The sequence below is a fragment of the Onychostoma macrolepis genome, chromosome 20, assembly GCF_012432095.1.
Source record: "Onychostoma macrolepis isolate SWU-2019 chromosome 20, ASM1243209v1, whole genome shotgun sequence".
In the NCBI taxonomy this organism is placed as follows: Eukaryota; Metazoa; Chordata; class Actinopteri; order Cypriniformes; family Cyprinidae; genus Onychostoma; species Onychostoma macrolepis.
This window is the reverse complement of record NC_081174.1, coordinates 18,802,770-18,824,150: the sequence shown is the minus strand read 5'-3', so window position 1 is coordinate 18,824,150 and position 21,381 is coordinate 18,802,770. Positions and strand designations below refer to the sequence as shown.

Genomic DNA, 21,381 nt, shown 5'->3' with positions numbered 1-21,381 from the left:
TCTCTAGTGCAGAAAATAAAAGCAGTCTTTTAAATGTACAGAGTAAAAAGTTTAATGGCTTGTTGGGTAACAGAACTCGGAGAACATACTTGTATGCAAGCTACACGTCACTTAACTGCACTTGCAAAATAAGAGTTGCTCTGCAACTGATATAGATAAAAAGCTCTATAAAGATGAGAGTAAGGATCCAACAATATTATGGTTTATAAAAAAACAAATGGTCCCTATATAAAGCATAGCACTCATCACAGTTCATACATCATTTCTGCATTAAAGTTAGAGGTAATTGCACTTGGAATCGGAATAATTGATAAAGTGAGCCGTTTCCTGAGGTCTTATGTTTGTGAATGTCCCGTAGGCCACCATCCAGCCATAAGGATGGTGACTAGTTAAATAATCAGTGGTCTCAGGTTTCTGTCACAAAAAGCCTGTGATCTCAGTAAGACAGCAATTTATGACTTCAGTCAGTGATGAAGTGAACAAAGGAGACAGGAAAAACGCCCTTCCTGTTCGGCTCTCCGTCAATGTGACCCACCTGCAGGACACACAAAAGAGTCATCAAGATCACACGTGATTCAGTCAGCTGATGTGCAAAAAGTATGACTGCGTACTCACCCACCACTCCTTGTCCTCCTCTCCATCCACTATTATCACCTCTCCCTCAAAGAAGGTCAGTTCATCTGGGTTATCAGCCTGACAGTTATATAGGGCCTTTACTCTCTTAGGTCTCTGTTTCTGAAACAAGTACAAATGTTTTAGATTTGCCACTGACATCACAATTAATATGTATAATAAAATATCAAATGGCATTTATTTTAAAGAAAAATAACGCTTTTCATGTTTGCAGATGTCACTTGGTTTGATATTATGTAATGCAATGAAATTTCATATTTAATTGTGGCTTAAATCTCAAAATATTTTTGAAACAACCATATAAACTTTTAATCAGTTTGAAAAAAGCTAAATAAAAAAATTAAAATCAACTAACTGAAAAAAAAAAAAAATCATGTCATTTCATTTAAAAGAAGAATTAAGTATAAAATTGTTCAAAAATTTGAAGTAAGTTTCTTTTTTATTAATATTTTTTATTTTGCAAGGATGCATTAAAATGCTCAAGGTGACAGTAGACATTTACATGTAATGTTCCTATTTCAAATAAATGCCGTTATTTTTAACTTTATAAATTTGTCACGCTTTTACAAATATACTAAGCAACAATTTCAACATTGATAATAATAAAAAATGTTTCTTGAGTACCAGATCAGTATATTAGAATGATTTCTGAAGGATCAAGTGATGCTGAAGACTGAAGTAATGGCTGCTATAAATTCTGCTTTACCATTACAGGACCAGATTATATTTTAAAATCTATTTAAATAGAAAAGAGTTATTTTAAATTATAATATTTTACAATATTTCAGCCATTACTTGTTATTCTGATAAAGTAAACGCAGGCTTGGTATGCAAAAGCATGCTTCTTTCAAAAACCATCATACCTAATCATACCTACAACAAACTTTTGAATGGTAGTGTACTTTTGAGGGACAACATTTTTTTAATGGCTGTCACTTACAGGTGGGGCCGTTCTGGGTTTAGGTGTAGGAAGAGGAACTGGTGCGGAGGCAGATGATGGCCCAGAATCTGGAGAAAAAAATGTTTTGATAAAAATGACCATTTAGGCTTATTTCAAATAAAAAAATACAGTGGTGTGAAAAAGTTTTTTTTTTTGCATATTTGTCACACTTGAATGATTCAGATCATCAAACTAATTTTAATATTAGACGAAGATAACCTGAGTAAATACAAAACGAAGTTTTGAAATAATGATTTCATTTATTAAGGGGAAAAAAAGCTGTCCAAACCTGCCTGGCACTACATGAAAAAGTATGTAGTGAAAAAGCCACCTAAATCTAATGACTGGTTGTGCCACCCTTTGCAGCAACAACTGCAATCAAGCGTTTGTAATAACTGGCAATGAGTCTTTCACATCACTGTGGAGGAATTTTGGCCCACTCTTCTTTGCAGAATTGCTTTAATTCAGCCACAGGGTTTTCAAGCATGAAAGGACTGTTTAAGGTCACGCCACAGCATCTCAATCAGATTTAAGTCCGGACTTTGACTTGGCCACTTAAAAACCTTAATTTTGTTTTTCTTGAGCCATTCAGAGGAGAAATTGCTTGTGTGTTTAGGATCATTGCCCTGCTGCATAACCCAAGTGCGCTTGAGCTTGAGGTCACAAACTGATGGCCGGACATTCTCCTTCAGGATTTTCTGATAGAGTGCAGAATTCATGGTTTCATCAATTATGGCAAGTCGTCCTGGTCCTGAAGCTGCAAAGCAGCCCCGGACCATCATACTACCACCACCATGTTTGACTGTTGGTATTATGTTCTTTTTATGAAATGCTGTGTTGGTTTTACGCCAGATGTAACGGGACACGCACCTTCCAAAAAGTTCAACTTTTGTCTCATCAGTCCACAGAATATTTGCCCAAAAGTCTTGCGGATAACCAAGTTTTTTTTTGTGTTCTTTTTGGTCAGCAGTAGCTTTTGCCTTGGAACTCTCCCATGGATGCCGTTTTTGCCCAGCCTTTTTCTTATTGTTGAATGAACACTGACCTTAATTGAGGCAAGTGAAGCCTGCAGTTCTTTAGATGTTGTTCTGGGTTCTTTTATGACCTCCTGGATGAGTTGTCGTTGCGGTCTTGGAGTAATTTTGGTAGGCCGGCCACTCCTGGGAAGGTTCACCACTGTTCCAAGTTTTCTCCATTTGTGGATAATGGCTCTGACCATGGTTCGCTGGAGTCCCAAAGCCTTAGAAATGGCTTTATAACCCTTTCCAGACTGATACATGTCAACTATTTTGTTTCTCATATGTTCTTGAATTTCTTTAGATCGTGGCATGATGTGTTGCTCTTTAAGCATGCTTCACTTTGTCAGACAGGTTCTATTTAAGTGATTTCTTGATTCAACAGGTCTGGCAGTAATCAGGCATGTGTTTGGCTAGTGAAATTTAACTCAGCTTTCTAAAATAAGGTGGTTAACACAGTTCTTTCATGATTTAACAGGAGCGGACAATACATTTTTCACGTAAGGCCAGGTTGGCTTGGTCAGCTTTTTTCCCTTAATAAATGAAATCATCATTTAAAAACGGCATTTTGTATTTACTTGCATTATCTTTGTGTAATAACATTTTTTTTTTGATGTCACATTAAGTGTGACAAATATGCAAAAAACATTTAAAAACAGGAAGGAGGCAAAAACCTTTTCACGGCACCATATCACATTTTTTGGATTTAGAGCTGTATTCATCATGTATGTAAGCATCATTCAATTCACCTGTTTTGTCACTTGGTCGGGGGACAATGGGTGGAGCTTTATTTACATTTACATCTTTACTCAAAGGACCAACAGGATCCCTGAGAAATACACAGAACAGTGCAGGTGATATAATGTAGCCTATGCTAAACAATGCAACAAAACCAACACCTGAAATCCCTATAAAATCACAGCATCAGATAATCTGTTACTTGTAATGCAGCTGGGAGGTGACATCTTACCTAGTGACGGATTTCACTGGTTTGGGTGCAGGGGCTTTTGGCTGTGGGGGTACAGGAGGAGGTGGGGGTTTATATGAAAATGAAGTGGGCAACACTGGAGCAGGTGGTACTATTGGCGCTGGTCTAGCTGGGGAAGGTGGAATAACTGGGGGAGCAGAGGGTGCTGATGGAACCAGAGGCACTTGGGGAAGAGCTGCCTTTGGATCTGGAGGCGGTGGTCTCTTGGCCACAGGAGGAGGTGGCGGAGCAGGGGGGAGCACTATAGGAGAGACAAGACCTGTTATGCGTCTGCCTACAAGAAAAACCAGCTTGATATTTGGAACAAGATGCCTGGTTTATAGCTGTTCCATAGTAGTTTTAATTGGTCAACCAACCAGTAGAGCTAGTAGAGCATTATGGAACAACAAACCTGCTACCATATTCAAAAACCATTTTGACTGATTTTTTTATTCAAAGAAACTAATACTTTTATTTAGCAAAGTTGCATTAAATTGATCAAAAGTGACAGTGCAGATATTTGTAATGTTACAAATGATTTCTATTTCAAATAAATGTTGTTATTTTGAACTTTCTGTTCATCAAATAATCCTGAAAAAATGGATCATGGTTTCCACAAAAATAATAAGTAGTAATAATAACTGTTTTTTACATTGATAATAAATATTTAGTGATCAAATAAATGCAGCCTTGGTGAAAAGAAGAGTTTTGTAGAATATATAACATAGAAATAATAATCTGTATAGAAATGGGTGTAAGACTACTGAGGTCAGACTCACCGTACACTGAGATGTTTTTGTCTGGATTCTGAGGGTTTGAAGGGTCTGAGCAAGATCTCTGCCTCCCGACCATCTCCACTGGAGGACTCCACCCTGACATCACAAACACACATAAATGTGTTCAATATGTATGTTTATGACTTTACTGAATGTACATTTGTAAACAAGATATTTCAGAATGAAAGCTTTCAGAATTTACTTCCAGAAGATCCTCAACTCACCATGCCTAAATGCTACTCACCCCTTCCCAAGGTACGAAGCGGTAGAGGAGGAATACCCGGCACCCCTGGTAAACCCAAAGGCGGTGGGCTAACATCAAGCATGGTGCCGTAAGTCTCGTTGCAGATCATGCTAGGAATAAAAGCCCTCTGCTTGTTATTGACCACACTGACCACGTCCCGAGCCAGAGCGCTCATGTTGGGCATCATGGGGCCAGTGCCTGGAATAATACAGCTAACTGGACGCTCCTCACGCCTGATGGGAATGGGCTGAAACACAATATCAATGGCATAAGGATGAGCCAAAAGGTACCAATATTCAGTGCTCAATATTCTTTGTACAAATACATTTTGATCTTTATGTAATAAACTATGTGACATATTTTGCATAAATTTTGCATGATTGTTTACAATACCACTTATGTTCTCTCAGTGTTAACTAAGCTAACGAAGAAATACATTTATTTGAATCTTTGGTAACATTATAAATGTCTTCACTGTTCTGATCAATTTAATGCATCCTTGCTGAATAATAGTATTAATTTATTGTAAAAAATTAAATCTTAAAGAGAGTATAACTGAATTAAATGGCATCTTTTGTATGAAAAGTATGTTAACCTTGTCCTCCATCTCATCCTCACTCTCGTCCAGGTCATCGTTATGCAGACGCCAGTCATACTCCACATGCACATGGACGTTGAACTTCCCTGTTTGCGCCTGAGTCAGCTGTCGATCACACAGCACAGAAGAACATAATAGAGGGGAATTTGTGTGAACACAATCTCAGAAAAGGCAAAGAACTTGCTCTCAAGAAAAGAAGAGAGCAAAAATCAGCACTTCAACATTTGTGCTGGCATTAAAGATAACAAATGTACCCACCAGCTCCTGGCATTTTGTGTGTCTGAGACGCTGTGCCAGATCCAGAGGAGTCTCTCCTGCATCATTAGCTGCAAGAAAAACACATTTATTTTCCCCCCTAAGTCTTTTTCTTATTATTTCAGACATGACCAAAAAAAAAAATGAAAAAAAAACAGTAGTTTATATCAAATACTGATAATCAATGACTTGCAATTTTGCATGATTTATTTAAAAAATAAATAACTAAATAGAATGTCTCATTAGGAATGTCTCATTATTTTCATTAAAAATTAGATTTTTGTGTGTAGATTGAATTCCTGGGGTTAGAGCAAATTATATGAACTCTTACTAGTGGTGACAGATGCTTTTCCCCGCAGTAGCAGCTTCATACATTCACTATTGTCAGTCAAGCAGCAGTAGTGCAGTGCTGTGCTACCTTTGGCAGTCTGCTTGTCTAAATTCCCACTGCATACACAAACACAAACACATACACACACACGGACATGTAAAATGTCTGAATAATATGCAAAATCTTATTTTAGCTAAAATACAGAACATCAGTGGAGTACCTGTTCTGTACAAGGAAGTCCACAATATGCAGAGAGTTCCGATCCACCATTCGTACTGCAAGATGTAGCGCTGTCTCACCTGGTTCCTGTCAGTGAAAAGTAAATATTTATTTATTTTATTTATATATTATATATATTAATGGTGCAACGGATCACAAAACTCATGGTTCGGATCATATTACGGATTTTGAGTTATGAATCGGATCAGCAAAAAAAAAAAAAAAGTTTGCTTTTCATTTATTACTGAAAGTTTACTTTAAGTAATTCTATACCACAGCAAAAACTACTAGCTGAACTAATAAAGTCAGTAATAAAACAAGAACAATTACACAAATTACAAGCGTAGATGAATACAACATAAAGTTACTAATGAAGTCAGTAACACTAGTATTCAAGGGCCGAAATGTAATAATTGTAAAATAACAAAAGTGCTCTTCAATGCATAAGTTAGCAGACAGAAGCAGGTATAGGCTGCTGTCTCTTTAAGACCAAATGCACGTAACTAATACTGACACACATCTGGTTTCTTTCTCAGCTGTTTCAGTTCACTTAAGACATAATCAACTGTGTTTACCAAAATACTAGCCAAAACAGGTATTTAAACATAAGTTTGTATGTATGTTTTCATTCAAAGAGAAGTAAAAGAGGAATCAATCTGTGTGAATCGTGCAGTCTGAATCGAGCCTCTCTCTCTCTGCGTGTGCTCGCTTCGGGTGCATGCGGCAGCGGTAAAAAAAAAACAGCGCGTGTGTTCTCTTTTGCTTGAATGGTTTAAAATTGTTTGAATGGGTAAATTGACACAGAGAGAGAGAGAGAGAGAGGTGTGTGCGCTGAGAAAGGGAGTCTCAGAAACGAAATAAGGTTTGGGCAAACCCTAAAGATTTGTCGCTATGCACTTTTTTGAAGGGGAAAGTCGCTAAGTTGGCAACACTGTGCATCTCCATTTCTCCAACTACGGGCGAGGCCATGGGTCAAACAGAAAATGTGCGTTGCGTTAATAAAATTAGTGCTGTTAAAATGAATTTGCGTTAACGCGTTAACTTTGACAGCCCTAATATACAGTGAGGAAAATAAGTATTTGAACACCCTGCTATTTTGCAAGTTCTCCCACTTAGAAATCATGGAGGGGTCTGAAATTGTCATCGTAGGTGCATGTCCACTGTGAGAGACATAATCTAAAAAAAAAAAAATCCAGAAATCACAATGTATGATTTTTTAACTATTTATTTGTATGATACAGCTGCAAATAAGTATTTGAACACCTGTCTATCAGCTAGAATTCTGACCCTCAAAGACCTGTTAGTCTGCCTTTAAAATGTCCACCTCCACTCCATTTATTATCCTAAATTAGATGCACCTGTTTGAGGTCGTTAGCTGCATAAAGACACCTGTCCACCCCATACAATCAGTAAGAATCCAACTACTAACATGGCCAAGACCAAAGAGCTGTCCAAAGACACTAGAGACAAAATTGTACACCTCCACAAGGCTGGAAAGGGCTACGGGGAAATTGCCAAGCAGCTTGGTGAAAAAAGGTCCACTGTTGGAGCAATCATTAGAAAATGGAAGAAGCTAAACATGACTGTCAATCTCCCTCGGACTGGGGCTCCATGCAAGATCTCACCTCGTGGGGTCTCAATGATCCTAAGAAAGGTGAGAAATCAGCCCAGAACTACACGGGAGGAGCTGGTCAATGACCTGAAAAGAGCTGGGACCACCGCACTAAGACGTCATGGTTTGAAATCATGCATGGCACGGAAGGTTCCCCTGCTTAAACCAACACATGTCCAGGCCTGACTTAAGTTTGCCAATGACCATTTGGATGATCCAGAGGAGTCATGGGAGAAAGTCATGTGGTCAGATGAGACCAAAATATAACTTTTTGGTCATAATTCCACTAAACGTGTTTGGAGGAAGAAGAATGATGAGTACCATCCCAAGAACACCATCCCTACTGTGAAGCATGGGGGTGGTAGCATCATGCTTTGGGGGTGTTTTTTCTGCACATGGGACAGGGCGACTGCACTGTATTAAGGAGAGGATGACCGGGGCCATGTATTGCGAGATTTTGGGGAACAACCTCCTTCCCTCAGTTAGAGCATTGAAGATAGGTCGAGGCTGGGTCTTCCAACATAACAATGACCCGAAGCACACAGCCAGGATAACCAAGGAGTGGCTCTGTAAGAAGCATATCAAGGTTCTGGTGTGGCCTAGCCAGTCTCCAGACCTAAACCCAATAGAGAATCTTTGGAGGGAGCTCAAACTCCGTGTTTCTCAGCGACAGGCCAGAAACCTGACTGATCTAGAGAAGATCTGTGTGGAGGAGTGGGCCAAAATCCCTCCTGCAGTGTGTGCAAACCTGGTGAAAAACTACAGGAAACGTTTGACCTCTGTAATTGCAAACAAAGGCTACTGTACCAAATATTAACATTGATTTTCTCAGGTGTTCAAATACTTATTTGCAGCTGTATCATACAAATAAATAGTTAAAAAATCATACATTGTGATTTCTGGATTTTTTTTTTTTTTAGATTATGTCTCTCACAGTGGACATGCACCTACGATGACAATTTCAGACCCCTCCATGATTTCTAAGTGGGAGAACTTGCAAAATAGCAGGGTGTTCAAATACTTATTTTCCTCACTGTATATATATATATATATATATATTACATTATTAAAAACATTTATTAAAAAAAGATATTGATGCAAATCACACTATATGTATTTGATTCACTAAAATGAACCAACCAAATGAGTAATTTGTTCAAGAACTGGACTACACGGGTGCTGTTAGATGCTGTTTTTTGTGTGCAGCCTCAATAGAAAAAGAAAACGCATAATGACTCCAACCTACAACTCACATGTTGGTTAGTTTGTTGAATGGTCTCCATCAGGTCCACTCCTTCAGCGCACACCTGGATCAGAGAGAAGATGTCCCGGGACTTCACCGCATCACACAGTGCATGCAGCCGGGCCGCATTATCTGCATACTTCTTCTGAGCGAAGTGCTTCTCTGTGTATTTGGCTGTAATGAAGTCTTTTCGTACCTGCCTGAAGGACAATTGCGAGAGAAAACATTGCAATGAAATTAATGATGTGAAGACTAATCTTGGGATTTAAAACCCATTTTAAAATTGGATTTATAAAAATATCATTAAAAAAATTAAAAGATGTCAATGAAACTGATTTATCACTCGCATGTCACTAGAAGGGTTGGGTTTTGGGATCTCTGCTGACAGGTTTGCTTCCATGATTTCATTGAATCCTGCATTGCCCACGCTGTTAGCAAGCTGCAACCCATTCAAAATCATCACAATCTGTATGTTTGCAATTTCTGCTCAAAAATGACTGATTTGTTACAATACTGTACCAAGAGTTCAGATGTGCCCAAGACATCCAGCGTCAGAGACTGTATTCTGGAGTAATGGACTCCCATTTCTCGATGGATTCCAGAGCATTCGATGCAAATCAACACACCCAGGTTTGTGGAGAGCCATGTTGGATCTGCAGTAACAACAAGTGAAAAGCCACTGACGTATCATTTGAATTTCATACAGGGTTATCTTTTCTAAGAAAAACTTTGATCTAAACAATAAAACAAGTTCTGCTGGGATGACTAAGTTTCATACAATGTACAAAGAGAAGTGGAAAGGCCAGATGCAAAACAGGAAGCACAGGGTGTAGATTTCATTTAAAAAAAATGAGGCAAGAATCACGCTCTCCTAAAATGTCTGTTTTAGTTTGTGCAAATAATGCAGTGCACAACAACAAAAACGGTTCAGTAGTTAATTTGATTCAGCCATTATTTACATGTTATTCCATTCCAATTATATTTAGAACTCAGGGATTAAACCTTGTAGGATTCAAACTTGCAACATTTCAGTCCCCAGCCCAGATGCTTAACCACTAGGTTACATCAAGCCTATATTGCTTACTGGAAGCTCCACAGTCACAGCAAACGTCATTGCCACTCATCTTCTTCACCTCTCCCACAATAGCCTTGGTCAGCTCCCGCAAGATGTTGTTCTCTTCTTCGTTCTGATCATCCTTAAAGGCGTTGTTCAGCGCCTCCTCTTTACTATTCTGGAGCACAGACACCCATCTGAAATAGAAAGATGCACATGAACAAATGAAAAGACAGAAGAGATGGGCATAATACTTACATTCTCACATGGTCTTTATAAAATCATGTAAAATTTGTGTGAGCACACACACACTCACTTCCACACTTACATTTGACACTCTGCTTCGTCCTCTACCTGGAAGTGATACGTTCTGTCATCTAGAAGATGGAAGAGAACAGTAAGCAAATAAAAATGACCAACCAACCATATGAACCATGACAGACTCTGAGAATACTGGCTCTGAATTTATGAGAGTAGTGAACTGTGCTTGTTGTTAAAAGTGTATTACGTGATATAAGATCAAAGCATTTTTTCTCATCTGGGTTACACTTCACTTGGCAGGTTAAGAGGTTCAGGTTTGCTGGCGGTGTGTTGGCCTGCAAATAAAATGAGAGAAAGAGCAGAAAAATAGGGATTTATTGCACACTGAAATGGGCTATGTAGAATTTATTCTACATACTGTATATTCATTTTAATATAAAGAATTATGTGTTAATTAAAATAAAGTAATACATTTAATAAACATTTTCAAATATATTTTAAAAATTATGCATTTAACAATTATAATTCTATTATATAAATTCTCAGAATTTATTTTACATACATACTTTTTATTAATACATGTTAATACATATAATACATATTAATACAACAAACTACAGTATATTACATTATAAATGGTACTTTAAAATTTTGTTCTTCCAACACGTTGTTGCCCTCAAACTGTAAAAATGATGGAGCCAACCTTGCAAAACTAAAACATAATTCTGACAGGAGTTACACATACATAGTATTTGTTTTATTCCCCTACCGTTCCATGAGAAATAGTCAATAATCCATTTTTCACAGTGCACTTCCTTTTCTGCCAAACCTTCCTCAGTCTGTAAGGTGGAGAGAAGCCTTCATAACGCAAACTTTACAGAATATTCACTACTTTTAAAAAGGATGCGCTGGACAATATTATACTCACCCTTCGCTGCGTTTGAGGAGAATCCCAGAGCGCTCAGTGCCGTGAGCTTTATTGCCCTGCAGCTGGTGAAGACTATAGCCTGCATTCTGCTTTGACTGGAGGTCCTTTCACCACACAAACAAACAAAACTACAAGATTTACCACTAAATTAAGCAATTGTCCAATCAATCACGGTCTCCAAATTCTTTTGAGCTCACCTCCTTACACTCTGACTGTAGGGCAGATTTGAGATTATCTCTCAGCTGCATTAGCTGTTTTCTTTCTGCATCTTGTGTCTGCTTGTTCTGGAATTTACACAGAAACAACAGCAAATATATCAGAATATAAGAACTAAACTGCTTTGTCTAAATAAAGAATATATCCTCAAAAGAGCAGACAGTGATATCAAAAAACATACTGCAGTTAAGTCCGTGGCAAGTTTTTCCATGAAAGGTTTCATGTTTTCCACAACTTTTAACCCATCCTGGAAGAAACTGTGTGGAAATAGGAAACCAATTCTTTTAAAAGACTCATTTAAAAATGAAACGTATTGTTACTAGGAGAGTATTATAAACCAACATACTTGCACTGGGCATGAAAGTATTTGATGAGGTTTTGAAGCAGGTCAACTCCCTTCTTGACTTTAATTTCATTCACCTTAATGAGATACTAGGGGGAAAAAAGGATGAAACAATCATTTCAGTTGCTTTCTTTTGCTTTCTATTTCCATTAACTATTAGTTAACTATGTTTCAAAAGAGTCATAATTAAAATGTAAAAATTTAACATTTAGTGAAAATGCATGATGCACACAGGCTGTGTGTGTGTGTGTGTGTGCGCGCGCGCGTTTTTGTGAAAAGTCAGGACATAGATTTGTATAATGACAAAGGTATGACAGGTATTACAAGGTGAAGGTGACTTTTCAGGACATTGACCCATGTCCCCACTTTTCAAAACGCTTATAAATCAAACAGAGTGAGGTTTTTTTGGGGGAAAGTTGAAATGCACAGTCTCCTGTAAGAGGCAGGTTTAGGTGTAGGGTTGGTGTAGGGCAATAGCACATACAGTAAGTACACTATAAAAACCATTACGCCTATGGGATGTCCCCACTTTTCACAAAAACGAACGTGTGTGTGTGTGTGTGTGTGAAAAGCATGTCAGGATTTGAACTCGGGTCACCTTGCAAAATAAACAACTGTAATACCTGACTTTTCATTAGTCATGTCTTATATTACCAAGGGCAAGAAGTGAACCAGGACCATCACTGATGCTCACTCAAAAAAATAAAGAGACACCCTTGCTGATGCTGGTTGTATGTGAACCACATTCCTTACTTCACACATCTGAAGCTGAAAGAGGCGTCTCTCTTTCTCCATCTCTTCCGCAATCTCTCCTCCGCTGATCTCTGCTCTGATCAGACCGTGCTGTTTGGCATGTTCCCGTTTTTCTTTCTCAATCTTGCCCCTGTAAATAAGTTTAGAGCATTGACATGAAAAGAAAATGACAGCGTATGTACTTAACCATGCACAAACATTAGGCTTTTATAATGCACAAACACACCATATATGCCGGTGATGTTGTTTGGCCCCACATTATGATAAGCTCTTCATCTATGCTACAGGCCCAGGACTTAAAGGGATAGTTCACTTTTAAACTCAAACATCTGAAATGACTAAACCTCCTACTATGTTGTGCAACCTCCCCTTCCCCTGTGCCAGATTCAAATAAACTAATCTACAGTTATTACAACTTTGCTCAGAATGTGTTTCCTGTTGTGCATCATGCTCTAAGGGACAGGAATATCTCAAAGATATCCGATCACTAAGGGCTTCATCATGAATGTCCAAAGTTTAAGTTTAATGTTCACTGATCAATCTGTAACTATTACTTTTTTATATTTTTTCTGAGATAGATATGAAGAGGTGCTTACAGTTTGGTTTCGTAATCCTTCCATGCTTTATCAAAAGACTTTTTCAGATCCTGATAAACAAATGAGAGAACAGTCAACATATGAAAAGACTTAAGGTCAAATAAAAAAAAAAATACAAATACAAACCACCATAATCATTGTATTTGTGAGAATTGTTGAATTTTTAAATAAATAAATATTGAAAAAATAGTTTTTTAACATTGATTTTTTGAATGCATATTAGAATGATTTCCTAAGAATCATGTGACACTGAAGACTGGAGTAATGGCCACTGAAAATTGAGCTTTGCTATCACAGCAATAAATTACATTTTAAAATATATTAAAATAGAAAACAGTTAATTTAAATTGTAATAACATTTCAAAATATGACTATTTAACTGCATTTTTATCGACCCCAAATGTTTGAAAGGTACATATTTGGTCACACTTTATTTTAGGGACCAATTCTCACTATTAACTAACTATTAACGATGACTTTTGCCTCAATAAACTCCTAATTTGCTGCTTATTAATACTTAGTAAGGTATTTGTTAAGTTTAGGTATGTGGTAGGATTAAGGGATCTAAAATATGGTTTTGCAGAATAAAGCATTACTATATGCTTTATAAGTACTAATAAAAAGCCAATATGCTAGTAATATGCATGCTAATAAGCAACTAGTTAATAGTAAGAATCGGTCCCTAAACAAAAGTGCTACCACATATTTTTATACAAATATTTGACACATTGCATACCCCTTTGACTCCTTTAAGGTCTCCCTTCAGCAGACTGTCTAGTGGGAAAGTGATGATGTTATTCATGTTCTGTAGCTGTGGGCACAAAAGAAGACATTAGGAGTTTCAAAACAAAGTTATGTAATTACAGTGAAAATGCTCTACATGTAACTCGCAGTATTTCCTGAAGAGTGCAATCAGCTGCTTGTGAGCCACAGGCAAGACAAATACAGGTCTAAAATATTCTACAACAGATGGATGTCAGAGACTTGCTCACCAAGTTCTTAAAGAGACCAGTGAGCTCCTTAGTGAAACCAGCAAATTTGAGGAAGTGCACGGGCATCTCAGGGTCATCTTTGTACACAGTGTTATCCATAAACCTCTCCAGTGCCTGGATGTACTGCTCCTCATTCTCTACATGAGCTAAAAGCACACCGAAACAGTCTGTCAGTCATTTATCCTCCACATTATTATTATTATTATTATACAAAAACCTGTTAGCTGATCATGGATACTTCACGCATTGCCCAAATGTTGCCTTATAAAGCTCATTTGTTTTTAATACACTTTGCTCCTGTCACATGGGCCTTTTCTATTCCTACCGCTTACATAAAAAACATACTTCCTAGTTAGAGTGCTGTAGAAAAGAGCTTTGTAACCACACTCCCTGTGCAGTACAGCAAAAGGCCAACTAGATCTGGATTACTATAAAGAGGAAATAACATGCTAACAAAGTCTGCTTCCTTAACTGAAGGAAATTCACTAAGAAGGAACTGCCACCGATTTAATCATTTTAAAAATGAATTTATTATTTATTCAACTAGGAACTCATTCTGATGTCAATGTTTGTGTAAACCACTGTTATTTTAGTATTATTTACATAATATTTTAGTATTTATTCATATTTTGAAAAAAAAAAACTTTAAGTTTTTTAAGTTTTACTAATTTTTTAAAACTTTTATTTTTATTTTTATGTGCTTCAGTCATATTTATTAGTTTTTCCCCAAAATATTTATATGTATCTTTATTTTATTTAATAATGTTCAACTCAAACCATCAAACTGACATCATAAAAAGAATGCAAATCTTCCAATTTTGAATACAGATTAAAACACATTTTTTCTCTAGATTAATTTGAATGGGTTAACTGTTCAACCACAAGTCTGTAAATATGCTCTATTTTGATTTCATGCAGACTTTAATAATAACATCGCTGCAGTAAACTCTGAAAAACATTCCTGTACAGTATTACAGTATGTGCACAGAACAGGTAAGATTACTCAAGGACTATAATAATGGCTCACCAGCAATAGATTTAAAGAACAACTACAAATATGACAATGTAGCTCTAAAGAGAGAGAGAAATAAGCAGGTTCTTGCTGGAACAGGTATCGGTGATTCTGGTAGGAATGAGAGGAATGTGTGAGGAGAGCACAAAACCTGCTTCCTAGAGTAACAGTGACTTGAATCGAACTGTATATGAAACCAAAATCTTTGTCCAGGCTATTCTTATATATCATTTGGCACTGTTTGAGTAAATGGGCTTAACAGAACAATTCTACTATCATTTATACAGTCAAAAAACATTACTTTCAAAACCGATGAGCTTTATTTTACACAATAAAAGTGCAAAATTAGCACAAACCTGTTGGTTATTGATTAAGGCATTAAGTATTTGCAATACTCACTCAGACCAGAGCTGTTTATGGCCTTGACTGACTTCTTTATTTTGTGCAGCACACTGCGGTCCAGATCCAACGCCTGCAAAACAACATCAATCATTTTCTTAGAGGGATGTTTTGAGCTGAACAGACCAGTTCTGAATACACAGGATGATTAAAAAAAAAAAAAAGCAAGATAACAAAGAGGAACAAATTGCACCAATAAGACCTGCATCTTTACTTGATTGACTTAAAATGCTTTACAATGGTTAAACATGCTGCATATTCTACACTCTCATAAAAAAAGGTACAAAAGTTGTCACAGGGTTGGTTATTTTTCCAAATGGTACACACCTTGTTACCTTATTTACGCTTGAAGGTGCATATTGGTACCTTAAACATACATATTAGTACCTAAATGTATATATTAGTACCCATTGAAAGGATACTGCCTCAGTAATTCTTTTCTGAGAGTGTAATGCATTTATATTTATGCATTTGGCAGACGTTTTTATCCAAAGTGATTTGCATTGCATTCTAGATACAGACTTTATCAGTTGTTTTACCTAGGAATCAAACCCATAACCTTGGCATTGCAAGTGCCATGCTCTACTGTTTAAGCTACAGGATTGCCTAATAAACACAATCGACATCTTTTTGTGCATAAAGTAGGTCAAACTACAATAACAAATGTAAACCCAGTTTTGTACAGCATTGTGTTTATACTTCCCTCTCACACACGATTGAATTTACATCCAGACACACTCAGATAGCCTGTAATTTAGCCACCCATCACTCAAGCTGAATCACACTCTGGGAATTTTGCACAAAAAGAGCCGAGTAAAGTAGACAGACTTGTGGCCTAAAATCTGTGTTTATGCAGGAGTCACGTCTGGTACGAGACCAAGACAAAATCATCTGATGAGGGATAAGCCTGGTGCCCGCCAGCTGACAACACTCATACATTTCAGGTTGTCACAATCTGTCTGACATTAAGCACTAAGAGCATTATGATTAAATATGCACTACCATTCAAAAGTTTGGGATCAGATTTTTTTCTTTTTTTAAGAAATTCATATTTTTATTCAATAAGGATGCACTAAATGGACCAAAAGTGACAAAGGTAAAACTTATAATAAGAATCCTGGAAAAAAAATGATCAAGGTTTACGCAAAAATTAAGCAACGCAACTCTTTTCAATAAGAGTTTGAACAGCAAATCAGCATATTAGAATAATTTCTGAAGGATCATGTGACATGATGGCTATACAGTAATGGCTGCTGTAAATTTAGCTTTGCCATCACAGGAGTAAATAACATTTTTAAAGTTATTTTAAATTGTACTAATATTTCACAATATTTTGATCAAATTAGTGCAGCCTTGGTGAGATGCAACAGAGCATTTCTTTCTAAAACATCAAGTGAACATCTGTTTATTATTACAGTTTTTTTTTTAAACTGCTTACACAAAAAGTTTTACTTGACACACTTTTTCTGAAACCTGACACTCAAACACCAGAACCACACACCAAATCTGCAAAACCATACACTAATTATCTGCCTTTGACTCAGTTTTCAGTTTCATAAAACACATTTTGCAAAACACAACACACAAAAATCTAACAGGAATTAATATTATGGCAAAGGTGTTTGCAAATGTTTGCTTTTGAGAGTGTTTGTGATATTTTGAATGCAGTGCTTCATTTTGCAAGAGATGTGAGGCCTTTTGCATTTTGTGCATGCAATTCTTGGATTTGTGAGTAAAGTTTTGAAAAAAAGAGGCAAAGTTTTGAAAATGTGTGTAAGAAGTTTAAAAAACTAATAGTTGTGAGATAATAGTAATATTAATAGTTGTGAGAAAATATGGATGGATACTGTCTGACAACATTTTCCTGAACATATCATGCTTATGCTTCAGTCAAAGTATATTAGAGTCAAAAAAGAGCTTCTATGTTTAATTATATTTTAGTATTTTAAAATAAAAAAGTAACTTTTTTTATTAGCTTTAGGAATGAAGTGATGTAATTAAGTAACATTCATACAAAACCTTTGTAAAGTAATCTGTTTGACCGCAGTTTTCTCAGTGAGGAGATTTGACCATATTTACAAAGAAGAATCACTGTAGTTATTTTCAAATAGTTCAAATTAAAGACATTTTTTATAATTAAATCTATCATTTGTATAATGAAATAACTATACAAGTTTATTCAGGACTTTAATTTCATCCACTTGTAAGCTCAGTACAATGGGCAGAAATAGGAAAGACGGTCAAGATGACTGTCATTTGATACTTTTAAAAGATACAATATTTAAAAGTACACTATTTCAAGTAGGCCTACTTTACACATCTCTAGACTGTTCAAATGCTATACTTGAAATTGGCCTTGTATAAAAGAACTGTACAATCTGAGCTCACTGGTTCACAAAAAAAATAAATAAATAACAGAGAGTGACCGAACAGGGCCGCAGACCAATTAAAAAAGCTGTGGAAAAACAGTGAGCAGACGTGTGTGTGCGAGAAGGAAATTAGATGGGACAAGCTGGGACAAGAAGTGGGACAGCCATCCCGCCTTAGCCTTAAGGAATGAGAAAGATGAAGCGAAAGAAAGAGAGAACAGAAAGGGCGAGAAAGAGATGAGAGATACTAACTGCACTGGGGTTTCCATCAAAGGCAAGTCTCAGCAGGACACCATGCACAGGGATGGAAGAACCGGAAACGACAGCAAAGAGTATACAAACTGCCATCTTTATGGCATCTGTGGGTGTGTGCAGCCCTCATGCTACAGAAAGAGCATATCCAAATATTTAAGGTTTGACAAAACCAACCACATCACTTTACAGATAAGCAAACTTATGCATAAAGAAACGCGTACAAGATCCAGCTTCAGTCTTTACATAAACCATGAACATCTTTTTACCTCAGCTACTTCCTCCATTGAGGCTAAATGCAAATGGGGTAGTGCCAAATGGCAACTCATAAAGAGTGTTTCCCTCTGTGTATCCCAGTCACACGAAAACGCCAGTTACTCCAAGAGCCTGAGGCAGTGCATTTTACTCATGCCCGCTTTCCAAAAATCACTTTGTCCTTGACACACTATGGGTGTGTTTACACTTGTAGTTCAGTTCTCTTGGTTCTTTTGGTCAGGACCAAAAAAGTAATTGATAGATTTAGTCGTGTTTCGCTAAGCATTCACTGTCATTTGAACCTTCTATGACGTATATTTCGCAAATTTACTGAACATCTAAAACAATGCTGGATGCTGGGATAAATGCATGTGTGTACATATGGTGGTATTTTACCAGCTTATAAATCGGAAAGAGCTGACAAAATGTCTAAGAGTCAGAACAGCGCCAGGAATTCCTCTTTTGCACAAACGGAGATCTGCTGGTTCTGACGCCTGTACTGAACCATACTGGGCAACGCAGCTTCTGTGACGAGAAGATCCAGATATTTTATCCCACCATCTGACATCACATCCTGTTTTTGGTTTGTTTGGCCTATTGTTTGGCCCGCTCCAAGGTTTGGACGGCAGCGTTCACACTTACTTAAATGGACCTCACTAACAGTGCAATCACAACAGAGATTCATTTTAATCAAACCAAACCTGCCAAGTGTGAACACATCCTATGAAGTGTTTGGGCTGCTTCTTTGTCATCATTCAGAAATGACTGCTACTTTTCCCGTTCATCAGAAGTCAACATTTTTAGATCAAGCTCAGAGTCAAAGTGTAAAAGAGGTAAAAGAGGAAGAGCTGTGGAGCTTCTTTTGATCAACAGCACAGAATACAGGGTCATTCTTAGACATGAGTAAAGTTCAACTAGATCTGCTATTCTGATGGTAAAACAAGACTGACAGAGTTCAGAAGTGTTTGCACAAGCAATGCACTTTTATATCTCCATTGAAGAAGTCACTGCAATTCTGAAACTAACGCAAACCTTTAGAAGAACTACAGAACATATATAGTTGTTCCTATTCTATAGTTGTTCCTATAAGCACAGTTTTTTGTTAAGAAACTTTCTACCTGATCTAACTATTAAAATTACATTAAAATTGGTGTTAAATAGTTACTGTAGATGTTACCATACAAAACACATTATTAGGTTATCTGACACAATATTTTTACAATGTAAGTTTCTAGTTACTAACTTTTCCTAGAAAATATAAGAAAAAGGTTTCTAGAAAAAAAGTTGACTTACACTATCCACCATGTGGACTAATGCCCACCAACATGCAACTGACATATGAAATCTAGTTAAGCCTTGTATTCTGTAATAAAATAATTTTGTCAGACAAACTCCATTTTAAAGATAGACTGAACCATCAAATGAAGATAATGTTGACACTCCATTCAAATCTAATTTACGTCCATATTTAAGCCATTTAGCTTGAACAACTTAAACAGAAATAAATTACAATGTCAAGTTTGGAATGGATAGTCTAGCTAACAGGCTGCTGCTTAGTTTGATCTCTGATGATGCACTTGAATTTATGTTTTTGGTCAAAGCATGGGTACTTATGATGACAAATATTTGAAATTCATAATGAATATATGTTTTAGCTCCATATAGTTTTTTGATTATATTTTGTTATAAATATTGTGTCACGTTTCAATTAGTGTTCTCTACTGTTATGTTTCTTCCATTTCGGTGAGTATGTGTTGGTGTGTAAGTAACTCAAGTTAGATATAGTTCTACATCACAATTACTGTATGTAAAGTTAATAATCAGCTTAACTTAAAATGCTTATTGAACTTAGATCCACAAGCAAAAAAAAACATTTTAAGTTAATAAAACTAATGTTTTTAACTTTTTACAGTATATTATGGCAGTACCATTGTAAAGTAAAAGTGAAATATGGCACAACCACAGTATGTCACCAATGCCATGACACTTTTTATTAGCTTGGGTCTTGTGAATAGTTTTAAATGTTTATCATTTTAGCATTATAAAATCTTCCACCATCTTTTAATGAGTCTTATTTCTGTAATATCTGTAGGCTGTTTGTTACCTCAGACAGGCACAGGCCTGTAAATCAGTCCATACAATCTCCTGCATACATTTATTAATAACAAATCACTGATAATGGTAAATGTATGTGATATCAGGTTCATTATGTGACTTTGAGACTTATAAAAGACTAAAATTGCTAACAAGTAATGAGTGGCCTCAACATTACAGCGATAAGAAGTTACATGAACCCGTGAGAAACATGGGCGAGGTTCACTTCCAACACGGGATACACTGAGCTTTGGTGCTACAAGAAGGAAGTCATTTTCCAGACTCTTTTTGTAAAATAGACTAATTTATAGTATTTAATGAAACAATGTCCTGATATTAGACAGCACACTTTCTGTAATCCAAGTATACAGCTATAGTTCATAATTGCGCACTTCGCGCTAGTCTGTAAATTGTCTTATACTGTATATCCGTATTATTGACATTGTAAAGGTGTTTTACCTCTTCCAAAGCGCCAACTGTATTCCTACAGTGCGCCATGCGCGTACTGAACACTGATGTTGTTGGTGCTTTATAGTCCTCATTGGTAATGTCCATAAACTCCGGCACTGTCAGTTGATCAGGCATGATTATTCCCTTTAAATCAAGACGAGAAACATAAAATGTTTTAAATGTTGTACTTTAATAAAAGTCCGCACAAAACCCGTTTCAAACTGAGTCCGTGTCAGTCATTCCTTAAAGTAAGTAAAAATTTAAAAAAGTTCCGCATGGAGTCCAAACAGATCAAAAAGAAAAAGAGGCAATGCGAAGTTCATTCATCTTTGAACATGAGAGTCGAACAGCTCCATCACAACTGACCGGATCAACACTTCTGGATTCGTACCTGTACAGCAGAAGTTCACTGTACATGTGATTTGTAGGCGGAATCATCTCGCCCGTCAATCATATCCAGTCCGCCAATGAGAGAGAATTCCTGATCTGGCTGTCCAATCAGATTTTAGGGACGTAACCTCCTGAAAAGCTGAAATAATGTTAGACATTATTAGTATTAATAATGATAACATT

At 36.7% G+C, this 21,381-nt stretch overlaps 1 protein-coding gene across 2 annotated transcripts; it reads right to left on the bottom strand.

The window, feature by feature from the left end:
* Nucleotides 1-36: 36 nt before the first annotated feature.
* asap2b (ArfGAP with SH3 domain, ankyrin repeat and PH domain 2b) lies at nt 37-21,204 on the bottom strand. 2 transcript variants are annotated; one of them, XM_058756999.1, is made up of 28 exons: nt 20,818-21,204; nt 15,389-15,461; nt 13,978-14,123; nt 13,722-13,796; nt 12,986-13,035; nt 12,390-12,519; nt 11,640-11,725; nt 11,475-11,550; nt 11,275-11,361; nt 11,078-11,181; nt 10,919-10,988; nt 10,397-10,484; nt 10,217-10,265; nt 9,919-10,085; nt 9,354-9,487; nt 9,178-9,273; nt 8,845-9,030; nt 5,981-6,066; nt 5,761-5,876; nt 5,433-5,500; nt 5,172-5,279; nt 4,577-4,823; nt 4,336-4,428; nt 3,560-3,818; nt 3,339-3,418; nt 1,574-1,641; nt 616-735; nt 37-535 (listed from the first exon to the last, which is right to left on the bottom strand). In XM_058756999.1, exons 1-28 carry the CDS (start codon nt 20,941-20,943, stop codon nt 461-463), a joined length of 3,063 nt encoding a protein of 1,020 aa, XP_058612982.1. In that variant the 5' UTR covers nt 20,944-21,204; the 3' UTR covers nt 37-460. The 2 variants fall into 2 exon arrangements, with proteins under 2 accessions (XP_058612982.1, XP_058612983.1); XM_058757000.1 differs by having other exon boundaries at nt 616-729.
* Between the last annotated feature and the right edge of the window lie 177 nt (nt 21,205-21,381).